The sequence below is a fragment of the Dromiciops gliroides genome, chromosome 5, assembly GCF_019393635.1.
Source record: "Dromiciops gliroides isolate mDroGli1 chromosome 5, mDroGli1.pri, whole genome shotgun sequence".
In the NCBI taxonomy this organism is placed as follows: domain Eukaryota; kingdom Metazoa; phylum Chordata; class Mammalia; order Microbiotheria; family Microbiotheriidae; genus Dromiciops; species Dromiciops gliroides.
In genome coordinates this window covers 293,866,749-293,888,231 of record NC_057865.1, presented here as the reverse complement: position 1 = coordinate 293,888,231, position 21,483 = coordinate 293,866,749, and the positions used below count along the sequence as shown (strand labels likewise).

General features: G+C 51.7%; 1 protein-coding gene across 10 annotated transcripts in view; it reads left to right on the top strand.

Moving 5' to 3' along the window:
- The window catches only part of PACSIN2 (protein kinase C and casein kinase substrate in neurons 2), a 142,510-nt gene extending 135,476 nt beyond the window's left edge, over nt 1-7,034 (top strand). For 4 of the 10 annotated variants that reach the window (XM_043967075.1, XM_043967068.1, XM_043967070.1 and 1 more), the window contains 5 exons: nt 735-740; nt 2,749-2,870; nt 4,757-4,879; nt 5,487-5,683; nt 6,364-7,034. In XM_043967075.1, the coding sequence (XP_043823010.1) occupies nt 735-740; nt 2,749-2,870; nt 4,757-4,879; nt 5,487-5,683; nt 6,364-6,476 (561 nt within the window). In that variant the 3' untranslated portion in view covers nt 6,477-7,034. The remainder of the gene's footprint in view (nt 1-734; nt 741-2,748; nt 2,871-4,756; nt 4,880-5,486; nt 5,684-6,363) is intronic. The other 6 variants (XM_043967071.1, XM_043967067.1, XM_043967074.1 and 3 more) reach the window with 3 other exon arrangements.
- Nucleotides 7,035-21,483: the final 14,449 nt, after the last annotated feature.

The following is a 21,483-nucleotide window of genomic DNA, read 5'->3' as shown; positions in this document are numbered from 1 at the left end:
AAGCAGGAGGTGATAGACAGGGGGCAAATATGCTACTGCAGTGACAGGCCTCTCTCACACTGCGAATGAGCCTCGGTTTTCCGCCTCAGTAAAACGGAGCCTTGGAGGCCCCTTGATCTGAATAAGAATTGGTGTTTACCAGCTGGTCCAGAGTGGGGAGGGCTTTGAACTTGAGCCGCCATTTCTCTCCCCTTTTACAGTTCCCTTAAAGGGCATAGGGTCTTACTTATTGAGCAACAGCTTTGTTCTCAATCAGCCTTGCTTTCCTTTCATTGTCAAAATTCGACAGAGACCTTGGCCAATAGAATTCTCCTTCTTCTGAAATGGACACAAGGGGCCCTGCAGCCCATGCAGGCGATGAGCCCCCACTCCAGCCCAGGCTCCCACCTCTCCCCAGCTGCCTGCCCCTCTCTGGGCCCAAGGCATTCCTTTGTAGAACAGGGGATCAGGCCGACTGCCCCACCCAAGGGAGGGAGGCCGCCCACCCCACCATGCTGTGCTCCTTTGAGCCCATGTCCACTTCAGGTTTACATCTTTTTTTTGAGGGGCAGTGAGGGTTAAGTGACTTGCCCAGGGTTACACAGCTAGTATGTGTCAAGTGTCTGAGGCTAGATTTGAACTCAGGTCCTCCTGAATCCAGGGCCGGTGCTCTATCCACTGCGCCACCTAGCTGCCACCTGGTTTACATCTGTCTAATGAAATGATTTTGCTTTTTATGCTTTCCGTGTCATAAGGATGAAGTAAGTCCTACTTTGATGTTACAGTTTATGTGTTGATCCTGCATCTTGTTTGAGCAATAGCAGCTCCCAGTGTTGTTCACCAAATCCCAGGCTGCAGTTTGGTTCTTGGTTTGCTTCTCTAAGCCTAGGTGGAGAGACACAAGCCTGCCAGAGCCCAGCTTAGTAAACTGCCCTCCCCGTGGGATCTAGATGAAAAATCAGCTGTTTCCTGGGCGGGTGGAAAAGCAAAGGGGGTGGTGACTCAGTGCCCAGAAGCCATCGTTCCACCTCCTCAGTGAGCTGCTGTTGGCGGCCCGAGGCTGGCTATCAGAGAGCTTGGCGTGCTGGGCACTGCTGCCAGACCATCTTTCTTCCAGGCACACACGTGATTTAAGTCCTTCTTTGAAAATATGGCTGGCCCTGCCCTGTGGTCAGGAGACAGAGGCCTAGCCCTTCTCAGAGGTAGCACTGGGTCCCGCCATCCTCGAGGCAGCCTCCCACACCCAGACCCAAACTCCACCTGCAGCCTGCAGAGGCCTTAGTCCCCTCCTCGGAGCAGCTTCGAGGCTTGGACTGAGATCAGAGCTGCTGAAGCTTCCTTGGGCAGGGAGCCCTCGGCCTAGGCCCACTTCCCACATGACTGTAAAGAATGGAGGGAGATTAGTGGGAATAAAGATGTGCTCTGTGGCCATCGCTGTTCACACATGTCTGTGCATCCCTGGAGGAAGAGCCCTTCCACAAGGGCCTCTGCAGTCCCGTTCTCAGGGGTGCTGGGGAACCTGCATGCGTGTTCAGTCTGTGAGCGTCCCTGCGTCCTGTGTGTGTTCTGTCTATACCTCCCAGTGTGCCCGCATCCCCAGCTCCTGGCAAGGTACCGGGCATACAGTAGGTGCCTAATGAAGGCTGATGGCTTGGTTGCTGTATATAGGAAAGGGATGGGTCAGGCTGCTGGACAATGTAGTTACTGTATGTATAAAGAGGAAGGTCTGCACTGCTGCGGGCCTGGTGCCCCCACCCCCTGCCAGGGGTTCTCCTGCACCTAGTGTGGCACCCAGCCTGGTAGGGCCTCATTCTTGGTATGTGCAATGAGGCTCTCATTCCCTTGAAGAGGAGAAGGAGAGCTGGGGAATCCAGCCTTCCCCCCTCTTTTAGGGGCCTTTTGCTATCAGCTATGTGGTTTGTGAACCCACAGGCCTCAGCAACTGTTGGTCAGGCCAGAGGGAGAGACCACGCCTCTCTTCTCATCCTGAGAGAAACTCCCTCTCCGGCCTGGGGATAAACTTGTCTGCATGGAAAGTCAGGGAGCTGCCAGTGGGGGTAACTGATGGGACTTGAACCCAGGACATGTAGATGCTGAGGCTGGCTCACTGCCTCACTGCCCTTCCATAATACCCTAGCCTGAAGGATAAGGAGAAAATGATTGTTCTCTGTGTGTGTGTGTGTGTGTGTGTGTGTGTGTGTGTGTGTGAGAGAGAGAGAGAGAGAGAGAGAGAGAGAGAGAGAGAGAGAGAGAGAAAGAGAGAGGGAGAGGGAGAGGGGTCTCCTCCAGTGGGCTGACCCTCTATGGGGATCCCGAGTCCTCTGGGATTTCTTGTCCCCTGGACACACCCTGCATTTCCACATGGGAAGCTGGTCCCCACACCCTCTCTGCTGCCTGCTGTGGGCCCCCAGCCATGCCCTCTGAGCTTCTGTTCCCAGCATGTCATCCAGCTGCCCATCAGATTGCTGATGTGTCAAATGACATCAGAGGGTCAGGTCCCTAAGAGATGCCAAGGTCACTTGACATTATGTTGTACCCAGAGTTGGGGGCAAGTCAGAGCCCATCTCTGCCAGGCCTCAAATGGGCTCTGCTTGGCTGGTGTGTCTATCTGGGCAGGGTTGCCGTGCAGAGAGGTCTCGGTAAGCCCTGAACTTCCGTGGAGTGACGGCTGTTCTGTGGTGATGAGGGAGAGAAGGGAAACAGAGGACAAGAAGTGGGGGCAGATGTCACCTGTCTCATCCTCATAAAGGCCTCGTGTTCGCTGTCCAGGAATGGTCTGCAGATCTGAACCGGACACTGAGCAGGCGAGAGAAGAAGAAGGCATCAGAAGGCGTGACTCTGACTGGGATTAGCCAGACGGGCGACCAGGCCCTGCCAAACAAGCACAGCAGGTGAGCATGGCGGGGGCTCCAGATGTCAAGGCTCAGGGAGAGGAGGCAAGAGGAGGGTGCAGCTCGGTGCCCCCCGCAGAGCCCAGTGGTGTTTGAGCATCCTTCTCAGTGCTCACTAGGATGCTGAAAATATGCCAGCGCAGCCCTTGGGGGTCTTTGCTGGGAGCCTGCTGCCTGAGCTTATCAGCTTTGTTGGTCTCAGAGAATGATGATTTTTATAGGGTTTCACCAGCTTCCCCATTGCTGCCTCTGGACATCCCTGGTAACTTGGCAGGGCTAGGAAATCAGCCTTACCCAGTGTCCAAACTGGAGTCACCTTTTTTTTTTTCTTTTTTTTTTTTGGTGGGGCAGTGGGGGTTAAGTGACTTGCCCAGAGTCACACAGCTAGTAAGTGTCAAGTGTCTGAGGTCGGATTTGAACTCGGGTACTCCTGAATCCAAGGCCGGTGCTTTATCCACTGCGCCACCTAGCTGCCCCCCTGGAGCCACCTTCTTGTCCAGAGCTGCCCAAGGATGATGTCCCCTGAGAATATGTTGCTAAGCATCCTTGGGAGCCTGTTCTGGGAGAGGTCACCCCTATTGCTGTGCTACTGGGGGGCTTTGCCCCATCAGGGTGTTCCTGGAGTAACTCCCCTGGGGAGGGCTGAGAAGCCCCTGCTGTCAGGGGCACCTTGGATGGTTTCTGTGTCCATCATGGGCAACGTCCAACTTCAGTCCAGTTCTACATTGTACAAGGCATTAGAGATGTGAAAGTGAGAGAACTGGGTCCCCCTGCCCATGAGGGGCCCCCAATGTACAGGGGATGTGATGGGAAGACTGCTGAGGGAAGGGCATTCCCTGGCACCATCCCTCGGGGCCAGCATAGGATGGAGCGTAGATCGTTCTGCAGAAATAGGTCCCACGGGAGTGCTCACAAGAAATCACTCTTTTCAGTGCCTGGGCTCCTAGAAGTTTCTGGTGATGAGCGCTCCTAGCCTGGGGTGCGGCTGTGGGCAGGAGCTGGGGGCGATGCCCTTCATTCCTCTGCACCTCAGTTTCCTCATCTGTTCCTTGCGTCACAGAATGCCTGTGAGGCCCCACTGGGCTCAGCTCTCGCCACTTCCCCGGCCAAGCCTCCAGGCTCCCCGGGGGACTTGGGCTGCTTGCCCCAGCTCTCTCCATGGCAAATCTGATGGCATAGCCCAGCGGCTGCATTCGTATGCCTCACAGGGAGGGCAGCCCCGTGCCTGCGACATCCAGGAGAGCATGAAGGCCCTGTGGTCTGAGCTGCCTGGGACCCTGTGGTGACTTGGTGGGAAGGGCCAGGCATGGTTTCCAGAGGCTTGATGAGACCTTCTGCTTGGCTCCTGCAGACAGTCTTAGGAACAGCCTGGGAGCAGGTGGGCATTGGGCCCACAGTAAGGAAAAGCCTTTTAGGGTCTGAAAAGCAGTCCCCAAGGGGAAGGGGCTTCCTGCTGAGGCCCAGCTGCCCCTTGCAGGGAAGCCCTGGCAGCCTGAGGGAGATTCTGTGAGCTCGGGCTAGCCAAGAGCCTGCCACACTCAGATGCCCCAGATACTCCCGGCCGGGTCAGTCTCTGTGGGCGGATCCTTCGTCATATCCTCGGAGAGTTGTCTTCAGTGATACTGATCCTGGGGGCCCCCGCCTGCCTCGGGGAGCTGCTGCAGAGCAGACAGCCCAGCTTGGGGGGCGTCCACAACCACAGAGAAGAGGCCGCCTTTGAGGGCCGGTCGGCCATCAGCCCCCGGTTGGCCATCGGCCCCTACTCTCCCCGGATGCCTCTGCGACTGCCCTCCCTGTGCAGGATGGAGGCCTGGAGCCGGGGATGTCCGAGTACGCCGCCTCCTGAGGAGAAGGGGTCACGTTGCTGCTTTTTCTTTCCCAAATAGTAACCTTAGTGTCCAGAGTGACACAGCACAGTCAGTGCAGTCCCAGTCAAGTTACAACCCCTTTGAGGACGAAGACGACACAGAAAGTATCGTCAGTGAGAAGGAAGACAATAAGCGGAAAAAGTTGGTGAAAGAAAGTTTGCCGTTCTGTCTTCCTCCTGCTCTTCCTCCTCCTCGCTCTCTCCTGCTCTCTCCACTCAGGGATTCCCAGGGTGGGGGGGCTTTGCCACACTCCACTGCATGAAGACCCTGAAGTGCGGGCGGACGGGCTCACTCTCGCTCACCTAACGTGTCTTTTCTTCTTCTTTGTTCTCTATTGGCCCCTGGGTGAGGGCAGTCGCTTCATCCTTGTCCTCCTTTTAACTATGGTTTAAACGTTAGGTTCCCCTGTGCCCAGGGAGGGTGACCACTTTGCTGGGCAGTGTCTGCTGGAGCTGAGCTGTCCCCATGGTCTCTGCCGAGAGTGGCCCAAAGGTGCTCTCAGGCCCTCGCTCTGTCCCTGGCATATTTTCTTGGCTCTGTTTGTGAATGTGGCTTGGATGTTCACCTCGAGTCTGGCGTCTCCCCACTTCCTGCTACAGGAGGCTTCTCTGTTTTACCACAAGGGCACTAACCCCACCCTACACCCAAGCTCTGGATCTGCCCTGGGAGTGGATACTCCCCATAGGTTGGCTTGCCCCACTTCCACCAGCCCATGAATGAGAAACTATAATTGCACATTTCTTTTCAGTGTCAGCAGCTATGAGAAGACCCAGAGTTACCCGACCGAGTGGTCTGACGAGGAGGCCAATAATCCATTCTCTTCCACGGACGCCAATGGGGACTCCAACCCGTTTGACGAAGATGCTACGTCTGCTACTGAGGTGCGGGTGCGAGCCCTCTATGACTACGAAGGCCAGGAACACGATGAGCTCAGCTTCAAGGCTGGTACGTTGGCCTCCGTCTCCTTGGTCCCGCACACATCAGGGATGCGCCAGCCATGTGGCGGCATTGAGGCAGAGCTTTTAGTGGTCATTTGGAAAATCTTTTTTCCCCTTAACTCCGGGATCCTTTGGCTATCTCTCTTCTAGACTTGTATGATTGTCCTGCATTAATGCTGGGTATCAAATTTTACCCGCTATTGGATGCCAAAAAAAAGTTTTTCCAATTGAGTTTTCCTCCCTTTCCTGCATTGGATGGTTCAGTGGTTAGAGCGCTAAGCCTGGCCTCAGGAAAACATCCGGACCCTGAGCCCTGTGACGTCACCTCCGTTTGCCTCAGTTTTCTCATAACAACAGCCCCCCCCCCATCGTTATGGAGATGAGAAGGTGGCTAGCACACACAGTAGGTGCTTCCTCCTTACTATTCAGGCAGCTTTTGTGGGAGTTCTAGCACTTCTCTCCCTTTCTGATTCAGGGTCGTCCCCTTAGCCACAGTCTTCAGTGATGTGACTGTTTCTGCTTAGGCTCTGTGTCCATTTGGGAGAGCCTCAGAGCCAGGCTGAGGAGCCCAAACCCCTGCTCTGCTGGCCACAGGCCAAGAGGGTCTCTTCTGCCCTCCAGGGGCTCTGAGCAAAGCTCCTTCGTTTTGCTGCTTCTCTCCAGTGTTCTTTGCCTTGTTTCTCCCAGGAGACGAGCTGACCAAAATCGAGGATGAAGATGAACAAGGCTGGTGCAAAGGCCGTTTGGACAACGGGCAGGTCGGCCTGTACCCAGCGAATTATGTGGAAGCCATTCAGTGACCCAGGAGGAAGGCATCGCAGAAGTGCTGCGTTCACTGTGGGCCCCTGGACAGATGTGTGTATGGGTGTGTGTGTGCGCGTGCCAGTGCTGACAGACACACACGTGGTGTAGATTGTACATATTCCTTTTCACGCACAGGATGATGGTTCTGTTGCTTTGGGCTTCAGGGGGCGTGTGCCATTGGAGACAGCTGGTAGGTCATGTCTCTTGGGCTTTGTGAAACCCTCTTCCTAATGCAGATCTGGAGGTCTGAGTGTGAAAGGCAGTACAACCCAGAATACCCAGAGTCCTTGGCTCCCCGGCTAGCTTTCTTATCATGGATTTGAATAACCCCACATCTTTCTCTCCTTTCTTCCTCCAATTAAATGGTGGGTTCAGCTGATTATTTTTTTGTTCAACTGATTATTTTCCTGTCATCTGCACCTCAAATTAAAAACTTACAGTTCATTTTCTTAGTGATATTTTGGAGATTTGTTTTATTTCAAGGCTCTGTACAGTTAGACTTTTTTTATACACCTTTTTATTCTCCCATTCACTTCTCCTTAAATTATGACGCCGATCTCTGCACACTGATCTCAGGTCACGTTGTGACGTCTGTTGTAGAGGATCATGGAAAAATCGGAAACGATTGTGTTTGCCTCTATCATGAATGCTCTTAATGCATTTTTGGCATTTAGATGTGAGTTTCCAAAATAGTCTTAAGTAGCACTCAAAAATTATATATTTCAAAGCTATTTCCTCTCTAGGACTGCTTCACACTCCACTCTTTGCAAGTTGATCATTTTTATCAGTGATTTGGAAGGTTAAACAGATGAACAATAATTTCTCCAGGAAATGCACCTGTCAGATTAATTAAGCAGCTTTTTATTAGCCTCTCACGTCTGTGTATATGTGCATATATAATTTGATGTTCAGAAAATCTAAAGAGCATGTCTACTGTTTTAAAATTAGCTGAAAGACTTTTCACTGTGCATCTGATTTTGAGACTGCTTGATGACTGTTAACTTAAAGCATATTTAAATCTGCTTGGCCAGTCCCTAAGAGTCCCACCCTACTCAGGTGGGCGTGGCCTCTGATCTCGCTCCACCCCAAAGGAGTGATCAGTGGTGTCTACTGCAGTCTTTTAATTTGGAATCTGTTGGGGCTTCAGCTGTAGGGTTCTTGTAGCAGAACACTGTAAAAACTTACTCCATCTTATTCACGGTTACAGAGTACGCTTGTATGTAACGTTGTACCAAAATTGTCCGTTTGTGATCAGTGGAAAGCTAGGTCTTCCCCATAGCCAAGGAGTCAGTCATTGCCAGGTAAGTTGACAGTTCCCTGTGTAGGAAGCTGTGCTGGCATCAGTTGGGGGGGGGGGAGTCTTTATTTTGTGTAACTACAATCCTGTAGGCATTGCTTAGCTATGCTCTTTGCTTTAGGAGATCATAGGTTCTATATTCACAGAACATTTCCCAGGAGTCTAAATAGTTTGCTTGGAGTGGATATATCTGTCATGAAAAGCTTACCACCATAATTATTCATCCACAAGCTAAAGATTTGCCAAAAAATTGTCAAAACCTCAGTTTTGAAATGCATATTTTAGAAAGCCAATAAACTATTAATCTCATGAGTGTGAGAATCCCCTTTTTTTGGCTCCTTGGATTTGAACTTACCTGGTTGGTTTATACCTGCACCTCGCTGGTGAGAAAGAGGGGGAAAATACTCCCCACTAGAGACAGGCCATTGGCCTGCCAGGGGAGGCCAGGCACATTAGGGTGGGTCTGGAATGGGGCTGGCCGTCCAGAGGGACTCTGCCTGGGGCTGGTTACATCTAGAACATGACACTGAAAGGCCACTGGAGGCCTTGACTCATCTTCTTTGGAACAACTCCCTACATCCACCCTCAAGGGAGGGATCGGAATTGTGCATTGGGGTGTATGGAGATGAAAGTTAAATCTGCAGAGCCTGCTGAGGTGATCAGGATAGAGTGGATATGAGAGAAGGAGCCCAGGACACAGCCTTGGGGAATTCTGGCTCTGACAGAGAATGCCAACAGACTGGCATGATGAGCCCACCAAAGGGACCGAGAGGGAAAAGAGACCAGGAGAGATTGGTGTCATGGAAACTGCAAGGGTAGGGAAGGACAGTCCGAGGAGGTGGAGGTGGACTGGGAAGAAACCCCCAGATCGGACAGTTAGGAGAGCGCCGGTAACTTGGGAGAGACCACTCTGAGTTAAGTAATGAGGTTGGAGGTCAGATTGCAGCGGAACTAAGAAGCAAATGAGAGAAGAGTGCAGGGGAGCAGGTGTGGACTGCATTTTATGGGACTTTGAGGAAGGGAGGTGAGATATGGGATGATTGATAGGCTGAGGGGATGGCAAGGGGGAGATTTGGGCATGTTTGAAGGCAGTGGGGAAGGAATGGCTTGGGGGCGTGGGAGAAGGGCCACCTCATTAGCAGAACACAGGAGGAGAATGTGAGGGGTGATGTTGGGGTATTGAAATGGAGAGGACAGAAGAGGGGTGATCCTCAGGAAAAGGGGGAAGGGAGTTATGTGAGGGGAGCGCAGCTTCATGGGGAGTGAGACAGAATTGGTCAGACGGCGTTGCTGCCTAACCTGAGTGTCAAGCGTGCCGGTCAGCGGGGGCTCTGTGACCTCCATCAACAGTTCTTAGCGACACACAGATGAGCAGATTGGGGGGGGGGGATTCTGGGCTGAGGTTTGGCAAGAGGAGAGTGTTGAGAAGACAGTGGACAGTGGGCAACCTGAGGATGGGAGACGGGGGTGGTGAGACCAGAGCCAGGGCTGAGGAGTCGAAGCACAGCGGGTGCCCTAAAGGTTTGAGAAAGGTCAGGCAGAGGAAGAGACAGATCGATGAGAGGAGGTGGTCCAGTAGAGGGATGCCAGGGTGCCCATTTGTATGGCACAACCCTGGGGGGCAGGCGGCAGCCAAATGACTTGCTCCGCATCCTACGAGGAGGTGTGAGGCCGGATTGCAGTTTGTGGCTTCCTATCAAGCCGTCTCTATTAAGCTCCATGAGAAAAGTGAAGTGCTCGAAGATAACGGGGAGATCTAACATATGACCATCCCTGTGGGTGACTTGCCCAGGGTCACACAGCTAGTCAGTGTGTAGGGCCAGATTTGAATTCAGGAAGAGGAGTCCTGACTCTAGGCCTGGCTCTCTGTACTATGGCGCCCCCTAGTGGCCCTTCGGGAGAAGACAGGAGGCGGGGAAGACAGTGCCTGTTGCATGTGTGTGGAGCCAATACAGAAGAGGCATTCCGCGGGGCACAGCAGAAGGGGAGACCAGCTGCAGCAAGGACTGGCGGGGGGGGGGGGGGGGTTGGAGGCAGGGCTTGGGGGTTTGCTCCTGGCATTGGAGAAGGCAGGGAGGACCAAGAGCTTGCTCGGGGCATCAGATGGATTGTAACGCTTATTTCCACGGGGCTAGGACTTTAGTCACTCCCGCTCTCTGGGGTAGGCAGCAGGGTAGCCAGGTGCCCCCTCACCCTTCCTCACCCCACATAGCTAGTCACATGCCCAATCTTGTCATTCTTCCCTTCAGAGCCTCGTCGGTCAGGCCCCTTCTTTACCCCCCTCGCCCCTAGACCAAAGCTGCTTAAACTGTGGCTCCTGCCTCCATGTGGGGTGGCTGGGCCGCTCTAAGCCACCCCTGGCCTGGGAAGGAAAGGGCAGGGCCCTCAGGAGTCACTCAGGGGAGTGCCGACCCTTGGAATGGTCCTCCAGCAGGGAGTCCCATCTTCCCTTCTTTAGAGTTAGCTCTGAAATGAATTAGCCCACGGCAAATCATTCAAGTGTGACCTGGGAGCGTGAGGAGGCTTGGCACAGGGCTTCCTGTGTCATGAGTTTGACAGTGCTTGTGGTACAGAATTGGCTGAATTGGACAATCGGTTTTGGAGATTGTCCCAAGAGGGGCCTAGGCTTGGACCCAGATTTCTGGGGCAATATGAGGATGCCATTGGATTTGGGGTCTGAGGACCTGGGTGACCTTGGCCAAGTCACTTCAACTCTGGGCCTGTTTCCTCACCTGTCAAATGAGAGGGTTCCACCAGGAGAACGTTGTACAAAGTAACAGCCACATTGTGTGATGATCAACTGTGACAGACTTAACTCTTCTCAGCAATATAATGGTCCAAGATAATTCCAAAGAACTCATGATGGAAAATGTTCTCCACATCCAGAAAAAAGAACTGTGGGTTCTGAATGCAGGTTGAACCAGACTGTTTCTACTTCTTGGCGGGGTTTTTTTCTTTTTTGAGGATTTTCCCTTTTGTTCAGATTCTTTCACAACATGACTAATGCAGAAGTGTGTTTAATGTGATTGTACATATATAACCTATATCAGATTGCTTTCTGTCAGGGGGAGGGAAGGGAGGGAGGGAGAAAAATTTGGAACTCAAAATCCTATGAAAACAAGTGTTGAAAACTATCTTTATGTGTAACTGGAAAATAATAAAATATTTTTATGATTAAAAAACAATGAGAAAAAAAAACAATGAAAGGGTTCAATGAGTTGGCCTCCAAGGTCCCTCGCAGCTCTATAGCCAGAGGCCTAGAATCTTCGGTTAATTTAATTTTTTCAGTCAACTAGCATTGTTTTTGTGCCTCTTATCTTCCTCCCACCTCACTAGAAAAAGAGAAAAACAAATGTGCAAATTCCTTCTTCATGTAGAGTCTGGCTTCTGCCCTGCTAGGAGTTCCCAGGTAGTGGGCGGAAGGGGAGTACCTGAATCCAGGCCCTCTGCCTCCAGAGTCAGCGCTCTGCCCTCAGACCCCACTCCTGCCCTTTCCACCATGTGTTTATAGTACCCACGCAGAACAGGCACTTGCAGATTGAACCCCCACATCTGGACATTTTGGATAGAGCTGAAAAGGAGTGTTGAGAGGGAGGGAGCAGGGCAGCTGGGTGGCGCAGTGGATAAAGCACCGGCCCTGGATTCAGGAGGACCTGAATTCAAATCGGGACTCAGACACTTGACACTTAACTAGCTGTGTGAACCTGGGCAAGTCACTTAACCCTTATTGCCCTACCAAAAAAAAAAAGGAGGGAGCAGCCTGCACCCTTCTCTTCCTCCTCTCTGCGCCTCTTCCCTCCCCCTCCCCTCCTCCTCATCTGGCACCACTGGACTTCACCACCTGCTAAGCCAGAGGGCCATGAACTTTTCAGCCAGAGAGACCTGGGGAGGCTGTTTGCTAAGGCAGAGAAGGGCTGTGATGGGCAGGGATCCAGCCCAGCCCTCAGCTCTGTCCCCTGGGGCAGGAGGCTCCGGGGAGAGACAAAGCAGCACATGACCACTGCAGACAGCTTCGGACCCTGAACCCAAGAGCCTCGGGAAGGGGTGGGGGGCATCAGCGGCGGCCTCATCAGCCTGAGGCTTAGGTACACTGAGGGGCTGGGGCCCAGGCTGCGAATGGGGAGAAGGCAGAAGATGGGAGGCCCTGACGGGGCTCCCTGAGAGAATCCTGAAAGTCGCCATGGCAAGTGAGGGATGCAGCTGACCTCTGGGTCAGAACCACCACTGCCCGGCCCTGCGGGGCCCTCAGCACCGAAGCCTCCAGGATGCACAGACACACATCATATAGGAACAGGGACTCGGATTCACCCTCAGCAGGCTCCCCATAGGAGGGGGTGGCTGCCTCGCCAGGGAGAGAAAGAGCCTCTTTGGACTCTTCTCGGAGCCCAACGGACGCCCTGGGACTTGGGCTGGAGCGGGGCCTGGAACCGGGCCTGGGCTTTGTGGGAGCCGAGCTGAACTGGGAGTTCACTTTGAAGGGCCAGAGGTGACCCCCACATGACCCCGGTGTATGTTAACACAGCCCTGCTCTAGTGAGGAGTGGACATTCTTGCCCAGAATAAGGCTAAGACCTAGTGTCGCAATCTGATTGGTCGACTGGTGAAACCTGATTGGTTGTGACAGTTAGACCATATATGGGAGGTTGATACTATATGCTGTGATTGGTTGTTTCTGTAATGCTGTATGTAAATGACAACTGTAATGTGATTGGTTGAGAGGGACCCTTGGTAGGTATAAATTACAATGCAGGACTTCATTTCAGTGTCTTCTAGCAAACTCAGAAGAAAAGCTGTCATGAAGATGGACCAAAGAGACTTTTTGACCATCCTTTGCTGCCTACTTGGAGTTTTCAAACAGCTTGCTACTAACAACACTTGAGCTGCTGATCCTTAAACTATGCAACCCTAGTTGAGCTGTGATTTCAACACCAAGGTTTTCTTCAGCCCTACGATCACTGGGTCTTGCCTTCCCAAGCTCGTCAAGCAATGGCCTTCTATTTAAGGCTTCCAGCTAGTGTTCTCAGAGTGGTTCTTTCTAAAGGGTCTTATTTAGTTTCAAGGCAGAGCCTGCACGGAGAGAAGGAAAAATCACAGAATGCTTTTGTTGCATAGACTGACGGAGAGCAGCTTTGAGGATCACTTGGGTCAGCCCCTCGCTTTACAGGTTAGAGGGTGCTTCCTGCTGAAAAGCTTTGCGGTTCATCTTTCTGCTCTGTCATCCTGGCAGCATCACAATCTCCCACTCAGCACCCGGCCCTCCGAGATCCATTTACCAGCACCGCCGCTGTGGCCCCCAGAGTCAAGGAAGATGTCTGCCGTCATGCTCTCCCCGGCTGGGCCCTTTTGCCTGCCTGCCCTTTTGCCCTGTGGGTCGGGGCAGGTCATAGCCCAAGGTGTGTTGCAGGGAGAGGTTTGAGGATCCCCCTACACACCCCCAAATTCTCTTTACATATAGGTGAGAGGAAAAAGCCCTATTTAGATTCCTCAGAGACCTAAAGGCAGAGAAGTGGTTTCTAACCTCACAGCTTTGTTGCTCAAGCTTCCCCAGCAGGGGCCTGCGCTGCCCAGTATACGAGGCTCTGAGAAGCCAAGGCCTCTGGAACCTAAGCCCATGCAGGGCCTAGAACGGGGCCTGCACTTTATGGGAGCCAAGCTAAGTTGGGAATTGCCCTTAAAGGGTCTGAGGTAATTCCCACACAATCCCAATGTTCAAACCCTAACTTAAATTTTGTTTTGTTTTAGCTAGAAGCCCAACTAATAAATAAAATAGCGTTGTGCAACTCCAGTAATAGTAGTTCAAGTGTTACTAGCAGTTAACAGCTCAAAGATCCCAAGAAGGCAGGAAAGAACGAGTGAAAATCTGCTTTCTCATCTTCATAAAGATGGGCCCTCTTTTGGCTATACCAGAGAGTGCACTGAAGTGAGGTTATTTGTACCCACTCAGGGTCCCTCTCGACCACTCTGTTACATACCGAGTTACACAAACAATCAGCATTTTGTTCTCTCTCTCTCTCAGACTGCCCTGTTAACAACCAATCAGATTGTGGCACTAGGCCTTAACCTTTTTCTGAGCAAGAATGTCTACTCCTCATTAGAACAGTGCTAACACATATAAACAAACACACCCAACTTCAAGAAACAAAATTTAAGCCGGGGTTTGAACATCAGAGTGACACAGGAATCACCTCGAGCCCCTCAAGGTAAACTCCCAGCTCAGCTCCGCTCCCACAAATCGCAAGCCCCATTACAGGCCCTGCTTGGGCCTAAGTCCCAGGGGCCTTAGCTCCTCAGAACCTTGTGTGCCAGGCGGCCCCCTGCTGGGACGTCCAGGCAACAAAGTTGTGGGGTTAGAAAAGTTATATGTGTTTATGTGTGTTAACAGCCCTGTTCTAGTGAAGAACAGACATTCTTGCCCAGAATAAGGTTATGGCCTAGTATCGCAATCTGATTGGTCGTTACAGTAACCATATATGGGAGGTTGGTACTATATGCTGTGATTGGTTGTTTCTGTAATGCCGTATGTAAATGAGAACTGTAATATGACAGGTCAAGAGGAGCCTGGGTGGGTATCAATAATGGTGTGGGGTAGATCCAAAAGAGGGCCTCTCTGTGAGAAGAGTAAAGAGGTTTGGGTTTTGTTTTGTTTTTTGTACCCATGTTCTGCTACCAGCTTAGACTCTTTGAGCTGTGACCTACTAGCAACATTTAAACTGCAAACATGAACTGCACAACACAACTCAAGCTGTTAACATAGAAAAGCCAAGACCCAGCCAAGGAAAGTAATTGGACAAAAGTCTCACGGCAAGTTCGGATTTTGGCCTAGGATGAGGCTTCCATTTAACTGGAAGCAGGGAAGAAATCATCATAGTCCCCAGTCATGCAGCTTAAGGGTTCTGAAGGATTATGGGAGTGAGATTGGGGACAGTCTGGCCCAATTCTTCCATTTTACAGAAGAGGAAACTGAGGCCCAGAGAGGGTTTTTGTCCAAGATTGCCTGGGCTATGAGGAGCGAAGCCAGCGTTTTGCCCCAGACCCTGGCAGAAGCAGAGAAGTTTCCATTTCCTCATCAATGGCTGCTCCTCTGGGTTTGCCAGTCTTAACGTTCTGTGTTCTGGCCAATGGAAAAGGCCCAGGTGGCCATTCCCCATAGTGGAGTTCAGCATGTAAAAGCCAAGATAAACGGAACTAGGTTAAGTAGAAGGCCCATCGAGCTTGTTCTGTGCAGGAGAAAAGTTTCAGATAAAACCAAACCCATTTATGGTTTTGTGTTTCTAAGAAAATCTGTGGGCTTGTGCCTCCCCACTTCCTGGGATTCTTCCCCCACCCTTTTTACATCCGTCATCTCTGAATATTCCCCTCTTTCTCTTGAGGCGCCCCCCCCCCATGGGCCTGCCCTTGTAACAAAGGAACGGCTGACCCCACCAACCCAACCTGATGGCCTGTGTCTGTCAATAAATGCGTCTGAAGCACTTACTCTGTGCCAGGCACTGTGGTCAGGGGGAATGGAGAAAAGGAAAACATAGTTCCTGCCCTCAGGGAGCTCACAGTCAGAAGGGGGAGGCAGCAGGTCAACCACTGGACAAAGCAGCTCCATTCCGGACCCCTTGGAGATAAGAGGGGAGGCTCTGCAAGTAAGAGGGTTGAGAAAGGCTTCCCTTGGAGGTGGGATTTTAGCTGGGACTTAAAGGAAGTTGGGGAAATCTGGACAGGCTGATGGGAAGGAAGAGCATTCAGGTGGGGGGGGGGGCAGCCAAAGGCCCAGAGTTGGGAGGAGGGTCTAGTGGGAGGAAAAGTAAGGCCAGGGTTAGGGGGGTGGGAGGGGGGATCAGTGGTGAGTGCTCGGAGAACAGGACATCAGGGGACTCGATGCCAAACGGCATTTTGTCTTTGCTCCTGGAGGCCATGGGGAGCCACTGGAGGTCACTGGGTATTGATGTTGGACCCACCCATCCAAAGAACCCCTTTGGGTGGTGGCTGAGAATGGCCTGGAGATGAGCAGACCCCCAGCAGCTATTGCAATAGTCCAGGCACGGGGAGATGAGGGTGTGCACCAGGGTGGGGGCAGGAGCAGAGGAGAGATGCTGCAGAGGGGAACCCAATGGGCCTTGGCAACAGCTCAGATATGGGGGTGAGAGAGTGAGGAATCCGGGGTGACTCCTGGGTTGGGAGGATAGTGGTGCCCTCCCCAGTGATGAGGAGAGGAGGAGGTGAGGGAGGGGGCTAAAGAAAGATGGGTTCTGTTATAGACATGTCCAGTAAGTCTCAGGATGCCTAGTAGACATGCATCTCTTGTAAGCGCAGCCCCCTTCATTCAAGCAGTTGGAGTACAGCAGATACAGATGCCTGTAAGATTCACCAAAGTCAGTATGTTTTCATCCAGAGACAATGAAAGCTTTCATTGCTCCCCAAAAGAGCTCTCTCCAGTGAAATCTCAGAGAATCAAGAGGTATGAAGACACACGGAATAGTGATCAAGGGCCACCAGGGCAACAGGAGACCCCCACCTGGAGCAAGAGAGTGGCTCTGTCTGTGGTGACCCTACACTCACAAGTGTCCTTTATGGGGAAGTGGCCACTGTGGGGCTAACACTCCGTGGCAGCTGCTCAGGAGGCTGAGCCTTCTTTCCAGGCCCCAAAGCGGGGGGGGGGAGTGTACCCCTAACTTGGAATGTTTTGCACCGCTGTTCTTCCTCTGCCTTCTCAGTAAATAGCTCTTTTAAAAAGCTAATTGATTGGCAAAGAATTAGACATTGAAGAGATGCCCATCAATTGGGGAATGGCTGAACAAGTGGTGGTATATGAATGTAATGGAATTCTATTGTGCTGTAAGAAATGATGAGCAGGAGGAGTTCAGAGAAACCTGGAAAGACTTATATGAATTCCTGCTTAGTGAAATGAGCAGAACCATTGTTCAGAGTATCAACAACATTGTGTGATGATCATCTGTGATAGACTTAGCTCTTCTCAGCAATACAATGATCCAAGAGAATTCCAAAAGACTCATGATGGAAAATGTTCTCCACATGCAGAAAAAAGACCTATGGAGTCTGAATGTGGATTGAAGCAGGCTATTTTCATTTGTTGTTGTTTTTTTCTTTCTTGTGTCTTTTTTCTGATTCTTCTTTCACAATATGACTAATGTAGATATATGTTTAACATGATTGTACATATATAGCCCATTAAAAAAACTAATTGGTACTAATTGGATTTCAATCATATCTACTCAGTATCAATGGATTAAACTGAAAGTGAGGTGGAACCTTAGTTTCACTAGATTCATGCATATGACTGAAACAGAGATTTCAGCTGAGTTGGTGAACAAAACAGAGAGATTCAGAAGGAAGCAAAGGCAACAAGACAGCTTTGGGGCTGATGAGATGAATGGATCATGTACTTAAAGACTAACCCCTCAACCCCACAATGCTGGAGATTTGTGGATTTTCTCTTCTATGTATGTAAAAGTGTTCTCGTGTTACTATTTGTCAAGTTAAGAGTAAAATGAAATTAATTTAAGGGGGGTTCCTTCCGGGTGCTGACTGTGATCTCAGGATCAAATGAAATATGGATGTAGAAGGACTTTGGAAACTAAAGACACACACACACACACACACACACACACACACACACACACACACGAATGGCAGGGAAGGTAATCAATAAAAGGGTGAGTCCCCACTCGTACATGGGTGGTTGGCTCTTATTCCAACACTAACTAAAGTCCACAGGTAGTGTCATCCAAGGCAAAGTTCAAGACCTGGTTTATTTTTTCTTTTCCATTTTATGATATTGACTGTGCTGGCTGGTCAGAGATCCAGAGATCAGCTGGGAAAGAGACTCAGAGACTGTCAGGGCTTTTGTCCCTAGATAATCTGCCTGGGTTGCTCTCATTTCTGTCCCTGATGTACCACATTTAGAAAAATCCCCCGTGGCAGCCTGGTGAAGGATGGACTGGTTGGGGGGGAGAGGCTTGAGGCAGTGAGACCTGTTCAAGATTGCCTTGTAGTTCAGGGGAGATGTGAGGAGGGCCTGAGTCAGGTTTTGGCTGTGATTGGAGAGAAGAGGATGTGTATGAGAAATGGTGTGAATGTAGATCTGGCAACAGGTTGGTATGTGGGGTGAGGAGTTAAAGATGACCCCAAGCCTGGGGAATGGGGAGGATGGTGGTGTCCTCAGCAGAAATAGGGAAGTTCCCAAGAGGGTAGAGTTTGGAAGGAAAGAGGAGTCCTGTTGTGGACACACTGAATTTAAGATGCTTATGTCTGAGATGTTCATGAGGCAGCTGGTGAGTCAAGACAAGCTCTGGGGTAGACAGGAGCTGGATATTTAAGTCTAGGATCTCAGACATGATAACTGAACCACTGGGAAGCAGTGAGATCACCCAGTGAAATTGTCTAGAAGGAGCAAAAGGACCCAGGACAGAACCCTGGGGGTCACCACCAGTTGGTGGGTATGACCTGAATGAAAATCCCACAAAAGAAATTGACAAGCGGGAGGAGAAGCGTCATGAAACCCTAAAGTATTGACCGGGTGGCAGACAACCAACGTCAATAGAGAACATAGCAATGATATACTAGAGTGCTGAGGGCTGAGAAAAGACCATTAGATTTGGCTTCTGCGAGATCCCAGGTAACTGTGGAGGAGTGTTATGGAGAGGCAGGAGTGGAGCCAGACTGGAGGGCTCAGAAGGCAGCCAGGCTTTTCCAATTCCTCTGGCTCCGCTCAATAGCTGGTGAATAGAAGCAGAGAGAGATGGTAGGAATCAACCAGGATTACACTTTGTCAAGGTGTGAGCCCAGCACGGCATGGGACATGGGGTGAGGGGGTTAGAGAGAAGGAAGGAAGAAGGGGGCAGTCAGTGCCCAGGTGATGGCCTGGAAAAGAACTGAGGGGTGGAGTTCCCTGTAAGGACCAAGATCAGGGTTAGGCAGTCAGTGCCCAGGTGATGGCCTGGAAAAGAACTGAGGGGTGGAGTTCCCTGTAAGGACCAAGATCAGGGTTAGGCAGTCAGTGCCCAGGTGATGGCCTGGAAAAGAACTGAGGGGTGGAGTTCCCTGTAAGGACCAAGATCAGGGTTAGGCAGTCAGTGCCCAGGTGATGGCCTGGAAAAGAACTGAGGGGTGGAGTTCCCTGTAAGGACCAAGATCAGGGTTAGGCAGTCAGTGCCCAGGTGATGGCCTGGAAAAGAACTGAGGGGTGGAGTTCCCTGTAAGGACCAAGATCAGGGTTAGGCAGTCAGTGCCCAGGTGATGGCCTGGAAAAGAACTGAGGGGTGGAGTTCCCTGTAAGGACCAAGATCAGGGTTAGGAGTCACAAAGCATTGGGAAAGATGAAACAATCAAAGATAACGGTCAGATAAAGGAACCTCAGGGTTTGTGAACCTTGGGGAATTGACACATGGGTGATGGCAAAAGCATTTACTAAAGAAAATGTCCCCGGGGTGATAAGTAACAGTGAGCAGGATGTGCAGAGGGTGACAAATTTGGATGGCATGGACCCCAAAGGAAGGGAGTTGACTATAAGTTTTGGAGCCTCTGAAGTGACAAAAGGGAGAAAGGAGTATTTGAAATCCCAGTGCAGACCAGTGAGGTGGGGGTATGAGACAAGGAGTGAGTGGTACTCACTGGAAGGGAGGGAGGTGGCAGGAGATCAGATCTTTACTGCCACGTCCCTCCCAATCTTAGAGCAGGTGTGGAACACACATGGGCTGGCAGGCAGCCTCAGGTCACCCTAAACCAGAACAGCCCAGTGGTATGGCACCTCCGGGGTGGGAGCTTGACACGGGGCAAGTGGGGGAGGCCCAAATGGAAGCTGAGCTGGTGTTTTTCGGCACAGCTGGTGGCAATCAAAGGGTTGTTTTGCGCTTGGTGATGAAGGTACCAGGATCTCCTAAGAGGTGTTGAATACTAGGGATAATGACCAGGGATGTGTAAGGGACTTTCCCATAGGGCTTATCCTTGGCATCAGTTCACTGACATTCACAGTTTGCTGAGTCACTAAGCAGCTGGTAGACATTACTTTGGGTTGCATTCATAAATATGGCACCCTTGATGTTTAGAACATCTCTCCTTATCTGATAGGGGCCCTCCCAGGACTGCAAGGCCTTATCTCAGTCTGCCCTCATCTACATGACAACTGAGTCTCACTGTTTGTTGTCCTGGAGGTTCTCAGGGGGAATACCAGCCTTGAGTAATCACTGGAAATGGAGTGGGTTCTACCCCTGCCACCTTTTGTGATCAAGACCAACCCTTTGAAGCTCAGCTTCCCAAATGGATCTCATTTGAGGACCAGATGACCCGAGGTCCTTGCTGTTTGGATCCTTTGGCCTGAGCTCTGCTGCTGACCTGCTCTGGGACAACAGGCCAGTGCCTTCCCTCTGTACCTGACTTCCTCTTCTGCAAGGGCACCACCCTGGATTCCTTCCAAGGTCTCTTCTGGGCCTACGAATCTAGAATTACACGTCTTTAATCCGGGTCAATTATTCTTGGGGGAGGGGAATATAGGGTCAGAGATTTAGGAGCTGGAGCCTCTTTATTTTTATTTTTTTAAGGGGCAATGGAGGTTAAGTGACTTGCCCAGGGTCACACAGTTAGTAAGTGTCAAGTGTCTGAGGGCAGATTTGAACTTAGGTCCTTCTGAATTCAGGGTCGGTGCTTTCTCCACTATAGTGCCACCTAGCTGTCCCCGCTGGAGCCTCTTTAGAGGGCAAGTGGGCCAACCTCTTCATTTTACAGGAAGGAGACCCAGGCCCAGAAAAGTCCAGTGAGTTGCCCACAGATGGAGAGTAGCAAAACTGGGATTCCAGCTGGGCTCCTGACTCCAGGATGCTTCTCACAACACCAATGGGTCAATTAGATATGTATGAAGTGGGGCCAGGCACCGGGAGCGCAGATAGGAGAGAATATCCCCCTCGCGGCGGGGGAATCACGTTCACCAGAGAGAGTGTGATTGAAGAAGACGGAGCAGGTTAGATGGGGGGCTCCGGGGGAAGGAGGACGTGCTCGCTCCGAACGGGCAGGAGGAAAGACAAACGGTCCTTGGGTCACATGTTTATCTGGACTCCTGGACCCATCACTGCCTCCGGACCTCGGCGGCCACCCCGACCTATCCGAGCTTTAAAGACATCGCTGACGAGGGGTGGTTGTTTGCAGCCCCCCCAGGGCTGGGGGTTTCAGCTCAGCAGCTTCTTGGGCTGCCGGAGACTCAGGGCTGAGCCTTCGAGGCTTCATCTGCCAAGCTGGCTCGGCACCGATTCACCCAAGAGCTCTCCTTAAGCGCCTACTCTGTGCCAGGCTCTGTGCAAAAGTGACGCAATCCCTCCCAGTGGTCAGCCAGCCCTCCCGGGATGGGGAGCTCGCTACCTCCGGAGGCAATCCAGCCAACTCCACCTGGAGGGCGTTAGCAAGTTTCTCCGGACCTCGAGGGATGCATGCTCACGCCCTCCCTTCCAGGCACCCAGGATTAGGATGGGGCGGGGTAATTTCCTCGCTACATTCCTAATTGTGACACCCGACCCCCCCCATACCCACCCCCTCGGCTGGTCCCCCCACTTCTCCGGGCTCAGCTTCTCTGATGGCCACGCCCCCTCCATATTAGCCCCACCCTCGAAGCGGCTGGCCCCGCCCCCTAGGCGAGAGCCGTCGATGTGGCGCACGGGAGGGAGCGGCGGGGGCGGAGCCAGAGCGGCAGGGGCGGTGCAGGAAGACGGGGGC